At 37.5% G+C, this 14,211-nt stretch overlaps 1 protein-coding gene across 1 annotated transcript in view; it reads left to right on the forward strand.

Moving 5' to 3' along the window:
- Positions 1 to 14,211, forward strand: part of lrp1bb (low density lipoprotein receptor-related protein 1Bb) — a gene marked incomplete at its 5' end in the record, with an annotated part of 359,446 nt that overhangs the window by 229,055 nt on the left and 116,180 nt on the right. Inside the window, 5 exons of the mRNA XM_079822148.1 lie at positions 3,813 to 3,977; positions 4,359 to 4,603; positions 11,282 to 11,413; positions 11,543 to 11,770; positions 12,358 to 12,532. Of these exons, the coding sequence (XP_079678274.1) occupies positions 3,813 to 3,977; positions 4,359 to 4,603; positions 11,282 to 11,413; positions 11,543 to 11,770; positions 12,358 to 12,532 (945 nt within the window). The remainder of the gene's footprint in view (positions 1 to 3,812; positions 3,978 to 4,358; positions 4,604 to 11,281; positions 11,414 to 11,542; positions 11,771 to 12,357; positions 12,533 to 14,211) is intronic.

The following is a 14,211-nucleotide window of genomic DNA, read 5'->3' on the forward strand; positions in this document are numbered from 1 at the left end:
TCCTTGTCATCTCACTAACACACTAGTGGGCGGGGCAAAAGTTGCAATAATGAAGTAGGCGTTGATTTTCATCTGCAGAGGGGATCTCACATTCCATGAGTCAATGAGTCGTTCGCTGGGATTAGTTACAATAAAAGCTGTTTTCAGCTCTAAAAAATTACAGGATATTCTTATAGTATGATGACCTCTTTAAAGTAAGTAAAATTTGATTTCTCAGTTCATGACCCCTTTAATGGTAACTCACTGTTAGGACAGTCTATTTAGTAACATTTAAATTAACATTTAAGAGTATTACAGTAGAAGGTAAGTGCTGGAGAAAAACACCTCATCCTCACAATCTGTCAAAGGACCCGACAGAGTAGACTGGTGCATTTAAAATGGAGTTCTTATTTCTTGGGACTACCTGCTTTGTGGAACACAGCTTTTTCTGTGGTCTCTACCATTTCTTAAATGGGTTTTTCATGATACAGTGATGCTTTTGATGGCAGATTTTTTTTTTCATACCACCACAGCACACCGGCACAAAAATAGTGTGTTAAATTATTTTCATCATCAGTCTTTGAGTTGTTTTTATTATCATTTTGTTATGTATTCCTAATGTAATGTACAGCTGAAACATTTTTCCGAATCCTGTGAGCAACCCATAGGGGAGAAATATGGGATCTCCGCAGTCCAACTAGAGCTCATATTGGTGCTCAGTTGGATGAAATACTGTAAATCATTTCACTGAAAGTTGAAAAGAACAATTAGGAAAACTATTCAAAGACTGATTTCACACTCAGCAGCGTGGCACATATTAAAAAGAACCAAATTCATTATGGTTACTCTAAAAAATGGCCCACACAGCTGTGTCATGGAGAGGTGTATTGAAAATGTACTTCTAAAGGGATTAGCTGTCTTTGTAATTAGCAACTCTTTTATTTATTGAAAGCCTGGTTTAAGGACTGTATGCCACTGGCCAATTAATTGGCTTTCTAAAAAGAAGACGACTACATCCTTGTAGCAATATTCATGTGAAGCCTTTATGTGCTTACCTTCCATGCTCCTCAAACATTTGGCTGACAATTTTATTGTTTCTGATGCTTGATGCTGGAACGCAGGGCCGGCTCTGTAAATCTGGGGGCCCTAAGCAGGATAATTTTGGGGCCCTGCCTTGCAGTGAATAATGGAGTATTGCACTGCAAACCAGCAACTGTATACAATCTAACACTTACATATTTCATCTGTATATCTTTTAACATGATTGCCTACAATTATTTTACTGCTTATTAAAGTACACTCACTGAAACAGTAAAAGTAAAGATTATAGATTTGCAAATTTAAGGTCAATTTGTTGTAAACAAATAAATATTAATAATTTAGCATTAACAATATATAGCTAACTTACAACATTAGCCATAGTGGTATGCGGCTCGCTATGCTCTACTGAAGCAGCAGTAGAGTCACCTCCTCCAGCTGTTGAGATTACAATATAATTAATAATAATAAATACAGTATGCAGAGTAGATAAAACACATTAATTTTAAATTAATATTAAAGTACAATTAGACAACATAGTGAATTATGATTATAAAACTAAATTTTTTATTGGCAAGAGGAAAATTAGCTATGTTGAAGTTGCGCACAAAACTATTCAAAAGAAAGGCAGTGGGAAATATTTACTTGTGTCAGCCTCATGAAATGTTTCTCCACGACCACCAAAATATTTAAGAATGGCTCCTCCTGAGAAAGTGACATTTAGTTTTTTACAATTATGTTAAGGGTAAATTAAAAGAAATCCAATGTTAAATTATATTATTTAATTATTGGTTGATTAACTCTTACATACTGTTCATATTTTAAACCTTCACAGCATGGAGTGAGATATTTTTTACCTTTTATGATTACATACAGTAATACATTCACTGTAAAAAAAAAATCAGGTGCCCAATTGAAAATTTTCTAGTGAGCGATCACATCTAAAATTTTCAGTTGGCCAAATTTAATTTCTTGAAATTTAATTGAATTAAAATGCATCAATTCACATTAATTCAATTTGGCCAACTGAAAAATTTAGATGTGATCGCTCACTAGAAAATTTTCAATTGGGGACCTGCTTTTTTTTACAGTGTTCTTTACTAAAATTTACCACAAATCCATTTTGCTTTTAGGTGTCTTGTATCGATCATCATTCAATAATGTTTCAGAGAGGACACTGTGTTTTCTTTAGGTTTAAATGGTCTGGGCGATTTAGCTTAACAATAGCCTATATAAAATATTTCATAATAGTATATAGATTAATATTTATTAATAATCTTTAATTGCCTATTCAATTAAGACCATAAGAAAAAGCTTGTATTTAACCGCTTTATTTTAAACTTCATTTTGATTTTGACTGTCAAATGATTGCTCTTTCGCAAATAGAGTGTCTGGCGCGAGTGATTTGATTTCAATGTTAAGTCAATGGAAAGCTGCGTTGACGCGCGTCTAGAGGTCCTGCGGCGCGGAAGGCGCTTTTCGCGCGTGATAAACTGCGGCGACGCTGGCGAGTGCAATCTGTAGTTAGGGGGCCCCCTAGTGGCGGCGGGGCCCTAAGCAGCCGCTTAGTTCGCTTATAGGGAGAGCCGGCTCTGCTGGAACATGATCATTAGTATATAAGCATGAAGCAAGTATTTAGCATTTTATAATCCCTGTATTACCCATTAGAATGTGCCTTTTTCTTTCATGCCACCCCAGAGAACTGTGACACCAACTAAAATGAAACCTTGTGTTTGACATTGACTTCACTGGCAGACAGTCTCCTTAAAGTATGCATATAAAAATAATCATTTGAAATTAATTTACGATTTTATATTTATCTTAAGCTTTTTTTAATTATATAAATCAGCAGTGTTTTCTAGGGCAACATGAGATATAATAGTTTACTATTAGGTAATTTACTCATGATGACTCAATATTTAAGTGCCGTCATGATGAGTAAATAGTGAAAATGAATTATGTAAATTGTAAAATACATATGTTAAGCTGTGTTTTAGATGTATCTATTGGCTTTATTAGGAAAAATATTATTTTGTCTTTTTAGTATGTTTATACTGATGGACTATACGGTCAGATGTGGTGCTTGACAATGTGCTCAGATGAATAGTTTATAATCAGGGTTTGAAATGAACACCTGCCAAATGTGGGTGAATATCCACCGTGGCGGCTAAAGCATATCAAAACACTAGCCAATTTGGCAGGTTATGATTCATAAATTACGTTCAATCACTTTACATGGCATCGCTATCAGAGCCCTTCCCCTAAAAAGAGCCTTAAAACAAAGCATAACTGCAGTGCCACGTCTTTAAAATTTGAAAAAAAAAAAAAAAATCTTTCTATAACTGTACACACACAATCAGCACCTTTAGGCGTCTATTGAGATGTCCGAGGCAAGGTACTTCCTGTCTGGTGTGCTCCGCTGGAGCCCTAGGAGACAGATAAAAGGCCATTTTTTCGAACCCATTCTCATAAATGCCGCATATCCAAGAATTTGGGGCAAAAAGCGCCCTAGTGTCTTTATTGCTATGTGCAGCTAAACTGAAGGCAGTAATAAGAGAAGTCACAGAGAATTTTGTCTTTATTTCTATATTACCTTATTTCAATGTTATCTGCAAAAAGGTGAAAGCAATACCATTTTTCAGAATCATATTTAATAAATCTAAACTGTTACATTGATAATCTGGTGTTTTTTATAATCTTGTTTCGTCTATAAGAAGTTCTGAATTGCCAGTGACTGGAGTGAAAAAGTTAATTTCAAATGTTTATAATCATTAGCATTTTTATTCTGTATGTAGCATTCTTTTCTGGACCGACTGGGATGCCACTTTCCCTCGGATTGAGGCGACGTCAATGAGTGGGAGTGGAAGACATGTTGTGTACAAGGACATGGAGATAGGAGCCTGGCCTAATGGACTCACCCTAGATCATCAGGAAAGGAGAATAGTGTGGACAGATGCTCGGTGGGGGCAAATAAAAAAATATTCAAATTAATAATTGCATTTTTGTGCACATTGCAAGAAGCATTGAATTTAAGGCAAAATAATTTAGCTTAGGAATGATACATGTGTTTTGATTGTTTTTTTGTTTTTTCCTATAAAACAACGTAGACATATTACATTTAAATCCATAGTAATGAATGAAATTATAATTTTATATGTGATCACTTTGGTTGTTTGAATCTTATGTAATAATTGCACGGCAAAAGCAGTTTTTTTTAGAAATAAATAAAAAAGATTTGCTTATACCTTCAGAATTTCCCTCAGGAAGTTGTCATCATTGTAACATCTTGTTGATATGGGCATAGAGTGCTGGTCTCACCTCATGTTTCTTTTTCCCTTCAGCTCAGATGCAATATATTCTGCCCTTTATGATGGCACGGGGGTCATAGAGATCCTCAGGGGGCACGAGTACCTGTCACACCCGTTCGCTGTGTCTCTCTTTGGAGGTGGTGTGTACTGGACAGACTGGAGGACCAACACTTTAGCCAGAGCGAACAAATGGACAGGCCGCAATGTAACTGTGATCCAAAAGACAAGCGCCCAGCCGTTTGATCTGGAGATATACCATCCTAGCCGACAACCTCAAGGTAGGTTTTTAATTATTTACATTTATTTCCATATCATTGAACATAATTATATTAAACTATGTTGTTGATTTAATATCAACTAAATAAAGTCTCATGGATTTAATTGGTTAAATATTATTGAAATAAATATTTGAATTTAAATAAATAAATAATTCTAAAAAGTCAAAATAATACACAAAAAAGATGTAATATTTCTTTGTTTACCTGCATGTCATGTGACCGTTAACCGTTAATCAGTGAACATGCAAATGTTTTAATTTATTGAAATGTTACATTCTCTGGGGTATCTTAAGTAAATATTTCAGGTCAAAATGAAGTTTGGCTGACAAACTTATTAACTAAAATAACTAGCTTCCGGCTGAAAGCCTACGCAAGTCGACTTACACCGAAAGAGTAACCCTTGACGCCTCTCGTGGGGGGCTGGGCAACAAACTCAAGTTCCTCTTTTCTTAGATCTTATAATCCTCCAACATTTCTCTTTAAAAATTATAGTTTTAAGCCCTATTCGCACGGGATTAGTATTATCTGGGGACCTCTGGTGATTTGTAATAATTGCAGAGAATGTCTGTGATCTTAATCCTGTGCGAATCGGCCATGTCTGTAATTTGTAAAGTAAAAATTCCCCCGCATATTACCTACCATATTTCGCCAAACACGAGGTCCTGTGATAATATTAGTCCCGTGCGAATCGGCATCTCTGTGATTTGGCCGGGATTAGGCGGATCGTATATAATTTTAGCAAGGTTTTTGTGTCCTGTGCGCATTTTTATCTTTATCTTTCGCAAAGAATGCCGCTAGGCTGCATATAATGCGCACCATAATAAATTCCGTGCGGCCGCGCGGATTATACTTTCACTTTAGAATGAGCACCAATTTGGGAGTAAATTGCTTGAATGGTGTGTTTAATATTATTCTTAATGAAAAACACAAAAACAGAACAGTACAATGACAAACTCACTTAAATGGGCGCTTTTACATTTAGGTTTGATACTGAATCTTCCGCCGTATATTGTTATTATTGCTCAGTTTTTAATTGTAGCGTCTGTTCTCTAACTGAACTAAATTATTTGTATTACTATAAAACAATTAAAATGATATCGATACGACTGTTTATAATTGCATACAGCTATATCTATAACGAAAAAAACATTTACAAGTCTTGACATCATATCCGGGAGATAAGTCAGTAAATTTGAGTAAAATCACAGGCTTGCTTATCCCGTGCAAATGCGCCACGCAAAATTCAGATGTGGGGGGTAATTTCTAAATCACACGAGATCCCCAGATAATACTAATCCCGTGCGAATAGGGCTTTAGACTTCTAATTCGTGACTGGTGTTTCGTTTTGCTCTATCCTCTGCGCTTCCTTGTTCGTCAATGTGTCATGCCCCAGGTCAAGGGTTACTCTTTCGCCGTAAATCGATGCGTACGGCCTGATTCGTCTGAAAGAAGAAAGTCATATACACCTAGGATGGCTTGAGGGTAATCATGGGGTAATTTTTATTATTGTGTGAACTATCCCTTTAAATAGACAACAGTTTGATTATTTTATTTATTGAATGCATAAAACTAATTGATATGTTTATACTGTTATACACATTATATATTATTATGTGCTGTAGACAACATGATCACAGAAGAAGAAAAAAAATCTTTAAGAATAATTACAGTGTTGTATACAGTCATGCTGAGTATTTTGCTTGAATTAACTAGACCAACAAAACCTTGTTGCCATAGGGACAACTTCTGTTTATTATACGTATAACAGGCATCACAGTTTTCTTGAAAATTGCTGGAGGTGTCTAGGCATAAAATCTCACCCTTACTGATGCTAATCATCCAAATGTTCTGTCAGAGTGTTTAAACTCTTATTTGACACTCCTTTTTCCTGTTTGCGTTTGTACCCCATGAGCTCATTCTGCATGCAGAGCACATCACTGCAAGCCTTGCAGTTTGCACGTTGATCTAACATGCTTAGCTGTGCGTTATTGTAAAAAATAATAAAAATTTGATCTGCCCATGTTCGGGAGACAGAGAAATTTCCCTGCATGCTCTGTGTGGTGAGGATTCATTTGAGCCGAATCCCGCTGATCATTCATTTCCTCTGCCAATCTGGAAGCCCAAACGGCTCTGTTTGAGAGCAGCAGAATAATTGAAAAAGGGGGTCATGCAGAGCGTAAGCAGGCCTGACGTGTACTCAAGATGGGCTCTTTCCTCAACCCAAATTAATTTTAATTGTTCCATGGTACAGTGTCACACAGGACTTTGACGCCAGCAAGGGCAGCAGATTATCTTCTGTCAAACAGACAGTGGCTGCTTGGATCTTTGAAGGAAAATGGGAAAAATAGCATGCAATTACTTTTATTGGCATTTTCATTTTTAATAGACAGATTATGATTTAAGAAAATATAATATATAGCCCACTAATCTCAGATTTATAAACATTGCATTTTGTAATTTGCAAAATCATGTTAACAGAAGTTATTGTGATTGCCAAGTGTGCTAGGTGTCCAGATGTCCAAAAATGTTGCCTCCTGCGAGTGTTCATCAGCTGAAATAATCTGATTTGCATCATTTCAACCAGCCCAAAACTGTAGGGAGCCCTGCCAAAACGGCTCATGTCTCCTGCCACAGCACCGGCAGCCGGGTGACTGTTTTACACCGATAAGTGTCAACAAATTGTGCTGCATTGCCAGAGAAGCCAATAAGTATGGCTAATCTAATTTTAAAGAGCTCATGGGAAGGGCTGGCTATTAAAGGTGTCCAAAATCTGGGCTCTGGCCCCTTACTCCATGGCAATTGTGTTTATGTTTGGCCTCTGCAGTTCTGGCAGGGTAGTGGCGGACCTCAGAGGGTCCGTAGGGAGTGAGAAGGGGCTACGCTAACTAGCCTAATTGGCTAAGGCACATGGTAAATGCATTATGTGTGGTGAAAGAACTGAGGGTTGAGTTTCAAGAGATCGACACCAGTTTGGAGGGCTCCCATTTTTAGTGCCTGTGTGGCCTGCAGTGTTGTAAGCACTTTTCCAGCACATTGCTGACAGGCAAACCACTTCAAAATTACTATTGGAGTTTGCAGACACAGACAGGGTGTATCTTTCCCTATTCGGACAAAGCTGAAGGAATGAAAATACAAATTATACTCCGCACCCTCTTTACATACAGCAATGCTAAGGTAAATTCAGATTGATGTAGAGTTTTATGAAATCTGTGGCTGATTTATGTCTACAAACAAATCAGTACATCCAAATCAAGTGTTTCTATCATGAGTCAAGTGCACTCGCACTGTTTATACAGTATTTATTCAAGCAGCCATTTTCCCCCTGCAGACCAGCTGAATGTATAATTAATTCTATGGGATTCTAGCCTATAATTTACTCACTTGAAATTATTTGTTATGCTCGCTTGCAAAATGTGCTCATATGCTTGCTACATAAGTGAAATGGGTTTCATCATCGGAAAGAAATAATGGGCCTATATTCAAACTCCCACTGGATCAATTATTTACAAGATGCAACTGTTTGTGGCGTTAATTGCATGTATTTGCTCTGGGTTCATGGAAGGGTTAAAGTCTCTTCACAACAGGCAGTAGTCTTGCCATCACAGGAATGAATTGTATTTTAAAATGTTTTAAAATAACACAGTTATTTTTAATGTGTTATAATATTTCAAAACATTACTGTTTTACAGTATTTTGGATCAAATAAATGCAGCCTTTGTGAGCATTAGAGACTTCTTTCAAAAACAATGTTTACAAACCTCAAACGTTTGAACTGTAGTATATTTGTATCTATATCAGGGTTATTATAGTTATAGCTAAAAACATACAAATTGTTTCTTGAATAAAATAAAATTCTTGACAAGTAAACATTTCTTATTTTCATTTAGTTTAATTTAACTTTAAAAAAAAAACTAAAACTGGAATAAACACAAATATTGATATAGATATAAGAATACATAATAAATCAATTATAAACTTTCATTAATGTAAAATAATTTAAAGTGGGGGGGGAACTCACATTATGAAATAAATGTTTTTCTCCAAAACACGTTAGACACAATTATTGGCACCCTTACAATTGTTTATGTGTAAAATATCTCTGAAGTGTATTCCCATTAATATTGACATATTTTAGCACACCAGGGTGACTAGGAATATGAAATTGTTTAGCTATGATTTCTTGTTTCACAGAAGTGTAAATATGAGGAAACACAAAGGCCAAATTCCCTTAATCATCATCACAATAAGTAAAACCAAAGAATATAGTTCTGGTTGGCAGAAAAAGATTGTTGAGCTTCACAAAATAGAAAGTGACTGTAGGAAAAAAGCTAAAGCATTGAAAATCCCCATTTCCACCGTGGCAATAATTAAGAAGTTCCAATCAACTAAAGATGTTACAAATCTTACTGGAAGAGGCCATGTGTCTATATCGTCCTAATGCGTGGCAAGATGAGAGTTTGAGTGGCCAAAGACTCTCCAAGGATCACATATGGATAATTGCAGTGATTAGTTGAGTTTTGGGGTCAGAAAAAAATCCAAACAACCCCTACATCACCACATGTTGTTCGGGAGGGTTTTCTCCTCGCTTATCCAAAAACAAACTCCAGCATATTCAGTTTTCAGACATGACTGGAACTTAAAAAGGCACTGGATTCTATGGTCAGATGAAAGAGCTTTTTGGCAGCAAACCCACAAGATGGGTTTGGTGCAAACAGGGATAAAAAGTGCCCCATGTCCACGGTTAAATATACTGCTGGATCTGTGAAATTTTTGGCCTATATTTTTGCTGGAGGCCTGGACATCTTGTTCAGATACTTAGCATCACGGATTCTAGTAGTACTAGCAGATAAAAAAAACAAAACCTGACGGGCTCGGCTAGTAATCTTATAATGGGCAGTGGTTGCAACTTCCATCAGGCCAATGTTCCAAAACAAACATCAAAATCAACACAAAAATGTGTCACTGAGCACAAAATAAAGCTTTTGCCAGGGTCCTCCCAGTCCCCTGAACCCTATAGAAAATTAACCCTATAGAAAATAAGTGGGCTGAACTGAAGAAAAGAAGCACCAACATGGAGCTGGGAATCTGAAGGATTTGGAGAGATTCTGTATGGAGAAGTGGTCTCAGATCTCTTGTCAGGTGTTCTCCAAACTCATCAGGCATTATAGGAGAAGACTCAGATGTGTTAGCTTGGCAAAAGGAGGTTGCAAAAAGTATTTAATAAAAGGGTGCCAATAATTATGACCAACATGCTTATATATATATATATATATATATATATAGGTACTGTATAAATAAATAATAATAATGACAAAAACACAAAACAAAATTGCTTTTAGAACTGTATATACATTTACTTTGTATACATTGTTTTAATCTGTGAAGATTCCCCAGTATTTTTTATTTATTATTTATTTATTTATTTATTTTAAATTGAACAGCCAACTTTACCAAGAAATGTTGCCATTTGTTGGGGACAGTGTGAAACCAGCCTTAAAATATAAATTATTTAAAAAAAGGCGATGATACTATATGCTTGCCTTTTGAGTAAGTCTTTTCAAGGAAGATCTTTATAATAAATCTGAGAGAGATCTGAAGGTTAAATGACAATTCACACCAGACATTATCTGTCTGCTCAATATTAACTTCCATTGACATATAGTAGCCCTGCTGCAAAGAGGTCTAAATGTGCTGTGATGTCAAGAAGATCACTGTGGGCGGAAGACATGAGCTGTTAGTGTTGATCAATCAACCTCAGCTCTTCTCTTTATCCTTGAATTTAGATGAATGTTTTCACTTTGGTATTGCCCCTGCTAGAAATGTTACGTTCCCAGAACGTTCTCAGAACATCCCCGCTGGTTTCAAGGACGTCGCCTGGTAACCTTCCCAGAACGTTCCGAAACTGTCATGATGTGGAGTTCTTTGAGAAGCAACTTTTGTGCAAAACCTGTGTTTTACTGACCCTCAATTGCAAAGCAGCCCAGTGTACATTGAATTCACTCAAACATGTTCAGAAAGCATTCAGTAAATGTGATGGAAGGACATAATAGGACCCAATAAAACATTCTAGGTTGGTCCCCTAAAGGTCCTGCAAACATTATGGGAATGTAGTGTAGAGACTACTGCTCTGAACAAGATATGTTGCAGCCCAATCCTGAATTAAACGTCCCCATCTAGCTAACAGGGAACCAAATGAGAACGTTTTGTTAACATCCCAAATGTCTTCTTTGTAATGTTGCTATGTGACCATAAAATAACCAAAATGGAACTTCCCCATAAAGTCATATAAGAATCCTTGAACTGCAGCACTTTCATAACCAAAAGAGGACGTTTTATGAATGTTCATCACCTTTAGAGAACCTTTAGGCAAGGTCGTGAGAGTGTTCCCTTCTACGTGGGGCAGCCTTTTGTTTTGCACCCATTTTTATGTTCCCCTCTTTAAATGCAGTCATCTGAACTGTCACATCTCAAACCAAAGGCCATCCCTCCTCATCAAGAAAACAAAGTTCTGTCAGTTTCATTTTTCAGTAATAGTTTTTTTTTTCCTGTTGCAAGTCGGCAGCTGTTGTCCCCGGCTCCTTTTGGGAGAGCTGTTCTTCTTAATTCATAAGATGTGATATTGATTTTTCTCCTTGTGTTTTCTTTCCCTGGTTTAAATGTGTCACCCTGGGTTTTCAGCCTCAAACCCATGCGAAGGAAACAATGGAAAAGGTCCTTGCTCCCACCTTTGTCTCATTGATTATAATCGCACGGCATCCTGTTCGTGTCCTCATCTCATGAAGCTCTCCCTCAACAACCGCTCTTGTGTGGGTGAGTATACAGCTCTGTAACGTTCCCGACAAAAAAAACAGAACATACACACAAAAGTATGGATCAATTTGAGCTTTCTAGAGGATGTATTGCCTTATATATAGTTTTTGTTTTTGGTTCGCCCATCAGCCCTGAAGAAGTTCCTGTTGTATGTGAGGCGCTCTGAGATCCGTGGGGTGGACATTGATAATCCATACATGAATGTCATGACTGCTTTGACGGTTCCTGACATTGACGATGTCACTGTGGTGGATTACGATGCTCTTGAAGAAAGGCTATACTGGGCGGACGTTAAGACTCAAACAATAAAACGTGCATTCATCAATGGAACAGGCCTTCAAACCGTCATTTCCGGAGGTGAGTCAAAACAGGAAGTCAAAAACGTATGTTTTTCTTTTTTCTTTTGTCATGTTCTGTGGGATTGATGTAAGATTTTTTCTATAAACACCACCTAAGTGAGAGTTATTGTGTTATATATATTTTTTCTCTGCTGCCGCATTGTAGGTTTGAGCTAAAATACAGTTTTATTTGCGGTATTTCAGCTGACACTCAATCTTAAATTGTTTTTTCAATTACTAGAAGACTGTGTTCACAGGCGGCCTGCATTTAAAAAAAAAAATGACGGTTGAAGGAGTGTGCGGCAGAACATAAATAATATATTACGTGATAGGAGAGCTTGTTTGTGAAGTTCTCCGGGGATTGCTTCTCCGAAAAGCATTAAGAAAAGCAAAAGTAGTGCGATATGAAGACTGTGGTAGATTTTCTTAAGTGCTGACTGTTATCAAGCACAAAACTTCCCAATCCGATTAGCATGCTAACCATGTGCCTTTGCAAGTTATTTGCACATAACATTTTATTATAGCATGCACAGAAGTGTTGCAGTCACCCATGAGGCTTGTTGTGATGTGCTCCTCTGTGTTAATGGCTATCTCTCGTACGTGCAGATATTCAAAACTGCCGTGGGCTTGCAATAGATTGGCTCTCAAGGAACATGTATTGGCTGAGCTCTGAGAACGAGGAGACGCAGATCAATGTTGCCCGACTAGACGGATCTCTAAAAACCTCAGTCATCCATGGGATTGACAAACCAAAGTGTCTGACTTTGCACCCAGCCAAAGGGTAAGCAGCCCACATGGAAAGATTGCAGATTGTATGATTAAATAAGATTTTTGTTTGCTCTTATTACTCATATTTATAAGAAATGTATTATTAATTAGTGTGAATACATTAATATAAGTAAGGGATAATCCACGGCTAGCTGTGCATTCAACGATTTTAATGCACAACATGGAGGTAAAGAATCGCATTAAAAACGTTTAATACCAGCTAGCCATGGATTATCCCGCCTTATACCATGGTCATTTGCCAGCATTCACAACTTAAAGCACAAAATTTGACTGAAAGGGTAAAATTGACAGATATTTTCGTCAGTTACAGCTCATTAGATCTAGCATTCTGCCTGCTTTGAATCAGACAAAGAGGTAAAGTAGTACATAAGATTACATTTATTTATTTGAATGAATGAATTATAGCATTAATTGAATTAATTATCGGAAGAGAGAGAGAGACAAGATGAGATATGCGTACCTTCATCTGTTCAACGTCTCTATTAATAATGAATCTGAGAGATTATTACTTCAAAAAAGTGATGTAACCCCCTTGTTGCTGAGAAATATAATGCTGTGATTCAGTAGTAGGGGTTGATAAGTTTCTTCAGACCATGGTATAACATTTTATTTTCTTCCTCTTCTTCTTGATAATATATACACTCACCTAAAGGATTATTAGGAACACCTGTTCAATTTCTCATTAATGCAATTATCTAATCAACCAATCACATGGCAGTTGCTTCAATGCATTTAGGGGTGTGGTCCTGGTCAAGACAATCTCCTGAACTCCAAACAAAGAAAGGTGATTTTGCCCATACAATTTTGAGCGTGGCATGGTTGTTGGTGCCAGACGGGCCGATTTGAGTATTTCACAATCTGCTCAGTTTCTGGGATTTTCACACACAACCATTTCTAGGGTGTATAAAGAATGGTGTGAAAAGGGAAAAACATCCAGTATGCGGCAGTCCTGTGGGCGAAAATGCCTTGTTGATGCTAGAGGTCAGAGGAGAATGGGCCGACCGATTCAAGCTGATAGAAGAGCAACTTTGACTGAAATAACCACTCGTTACAACCGAGGTATGCAGCAAAGCATTTGTGAAGCCACAACACGCACAACCTTGAAGCGGATGGGCTACAACAGCAGAAGACCCCACCGGGTACCACTCATCTCCACTACAAATAGGAAAAAGAGGCTACAATTTGCACGAGCTCACCAAAATTGGACAGTTGAAGACTGGAAAAATGTTGCCTGGTCTGATGAGTCTCGATTTCTGTTGAGACATTCAGATGGTAGAGTCAGAATTTGGCGTAAACAGAATGAGAACATGGATCCATCATGCCTTGTTACCACTGTACACGCTGGTGGTGGTGGTGTAATGGTGTGGGGGATGTTTTCTTGGCACCCTTTAGGCCCCTTAGTGCCAATTGGGCATCGTTTAAATGCCACGGCCTACCTGAGTATTGTTTCTGACCATGTCCATCCCTTTATGACCACCATGTACCCATCCTCTGATGGCTACTTCCAGCAGGATAATGCACCATGTCACAAAGCTCGAATCATTTCATATTGGTTTCTTGAACATGACAATGAGTTCACTGTACTAAAATGGCCCCCACAGTCACCAGCTCTCAACCCAATAGAGCATCTTTGGGATGTGGTGGAACGGGAGCTTCGTGCCCTGGATGTGC

This window comes from Gobio gobio, assembly GCF_949357685.1.
Source record: "Gobio gobio genome assembly, chromosome: 7".
In the NCBI taxonomy this organism is placed as follows: Eukaryota; Metazoa; Chordata; class Actinopteri; order Cypriniformes; family Gobionidae; genus Gobio; species Gobio gobio.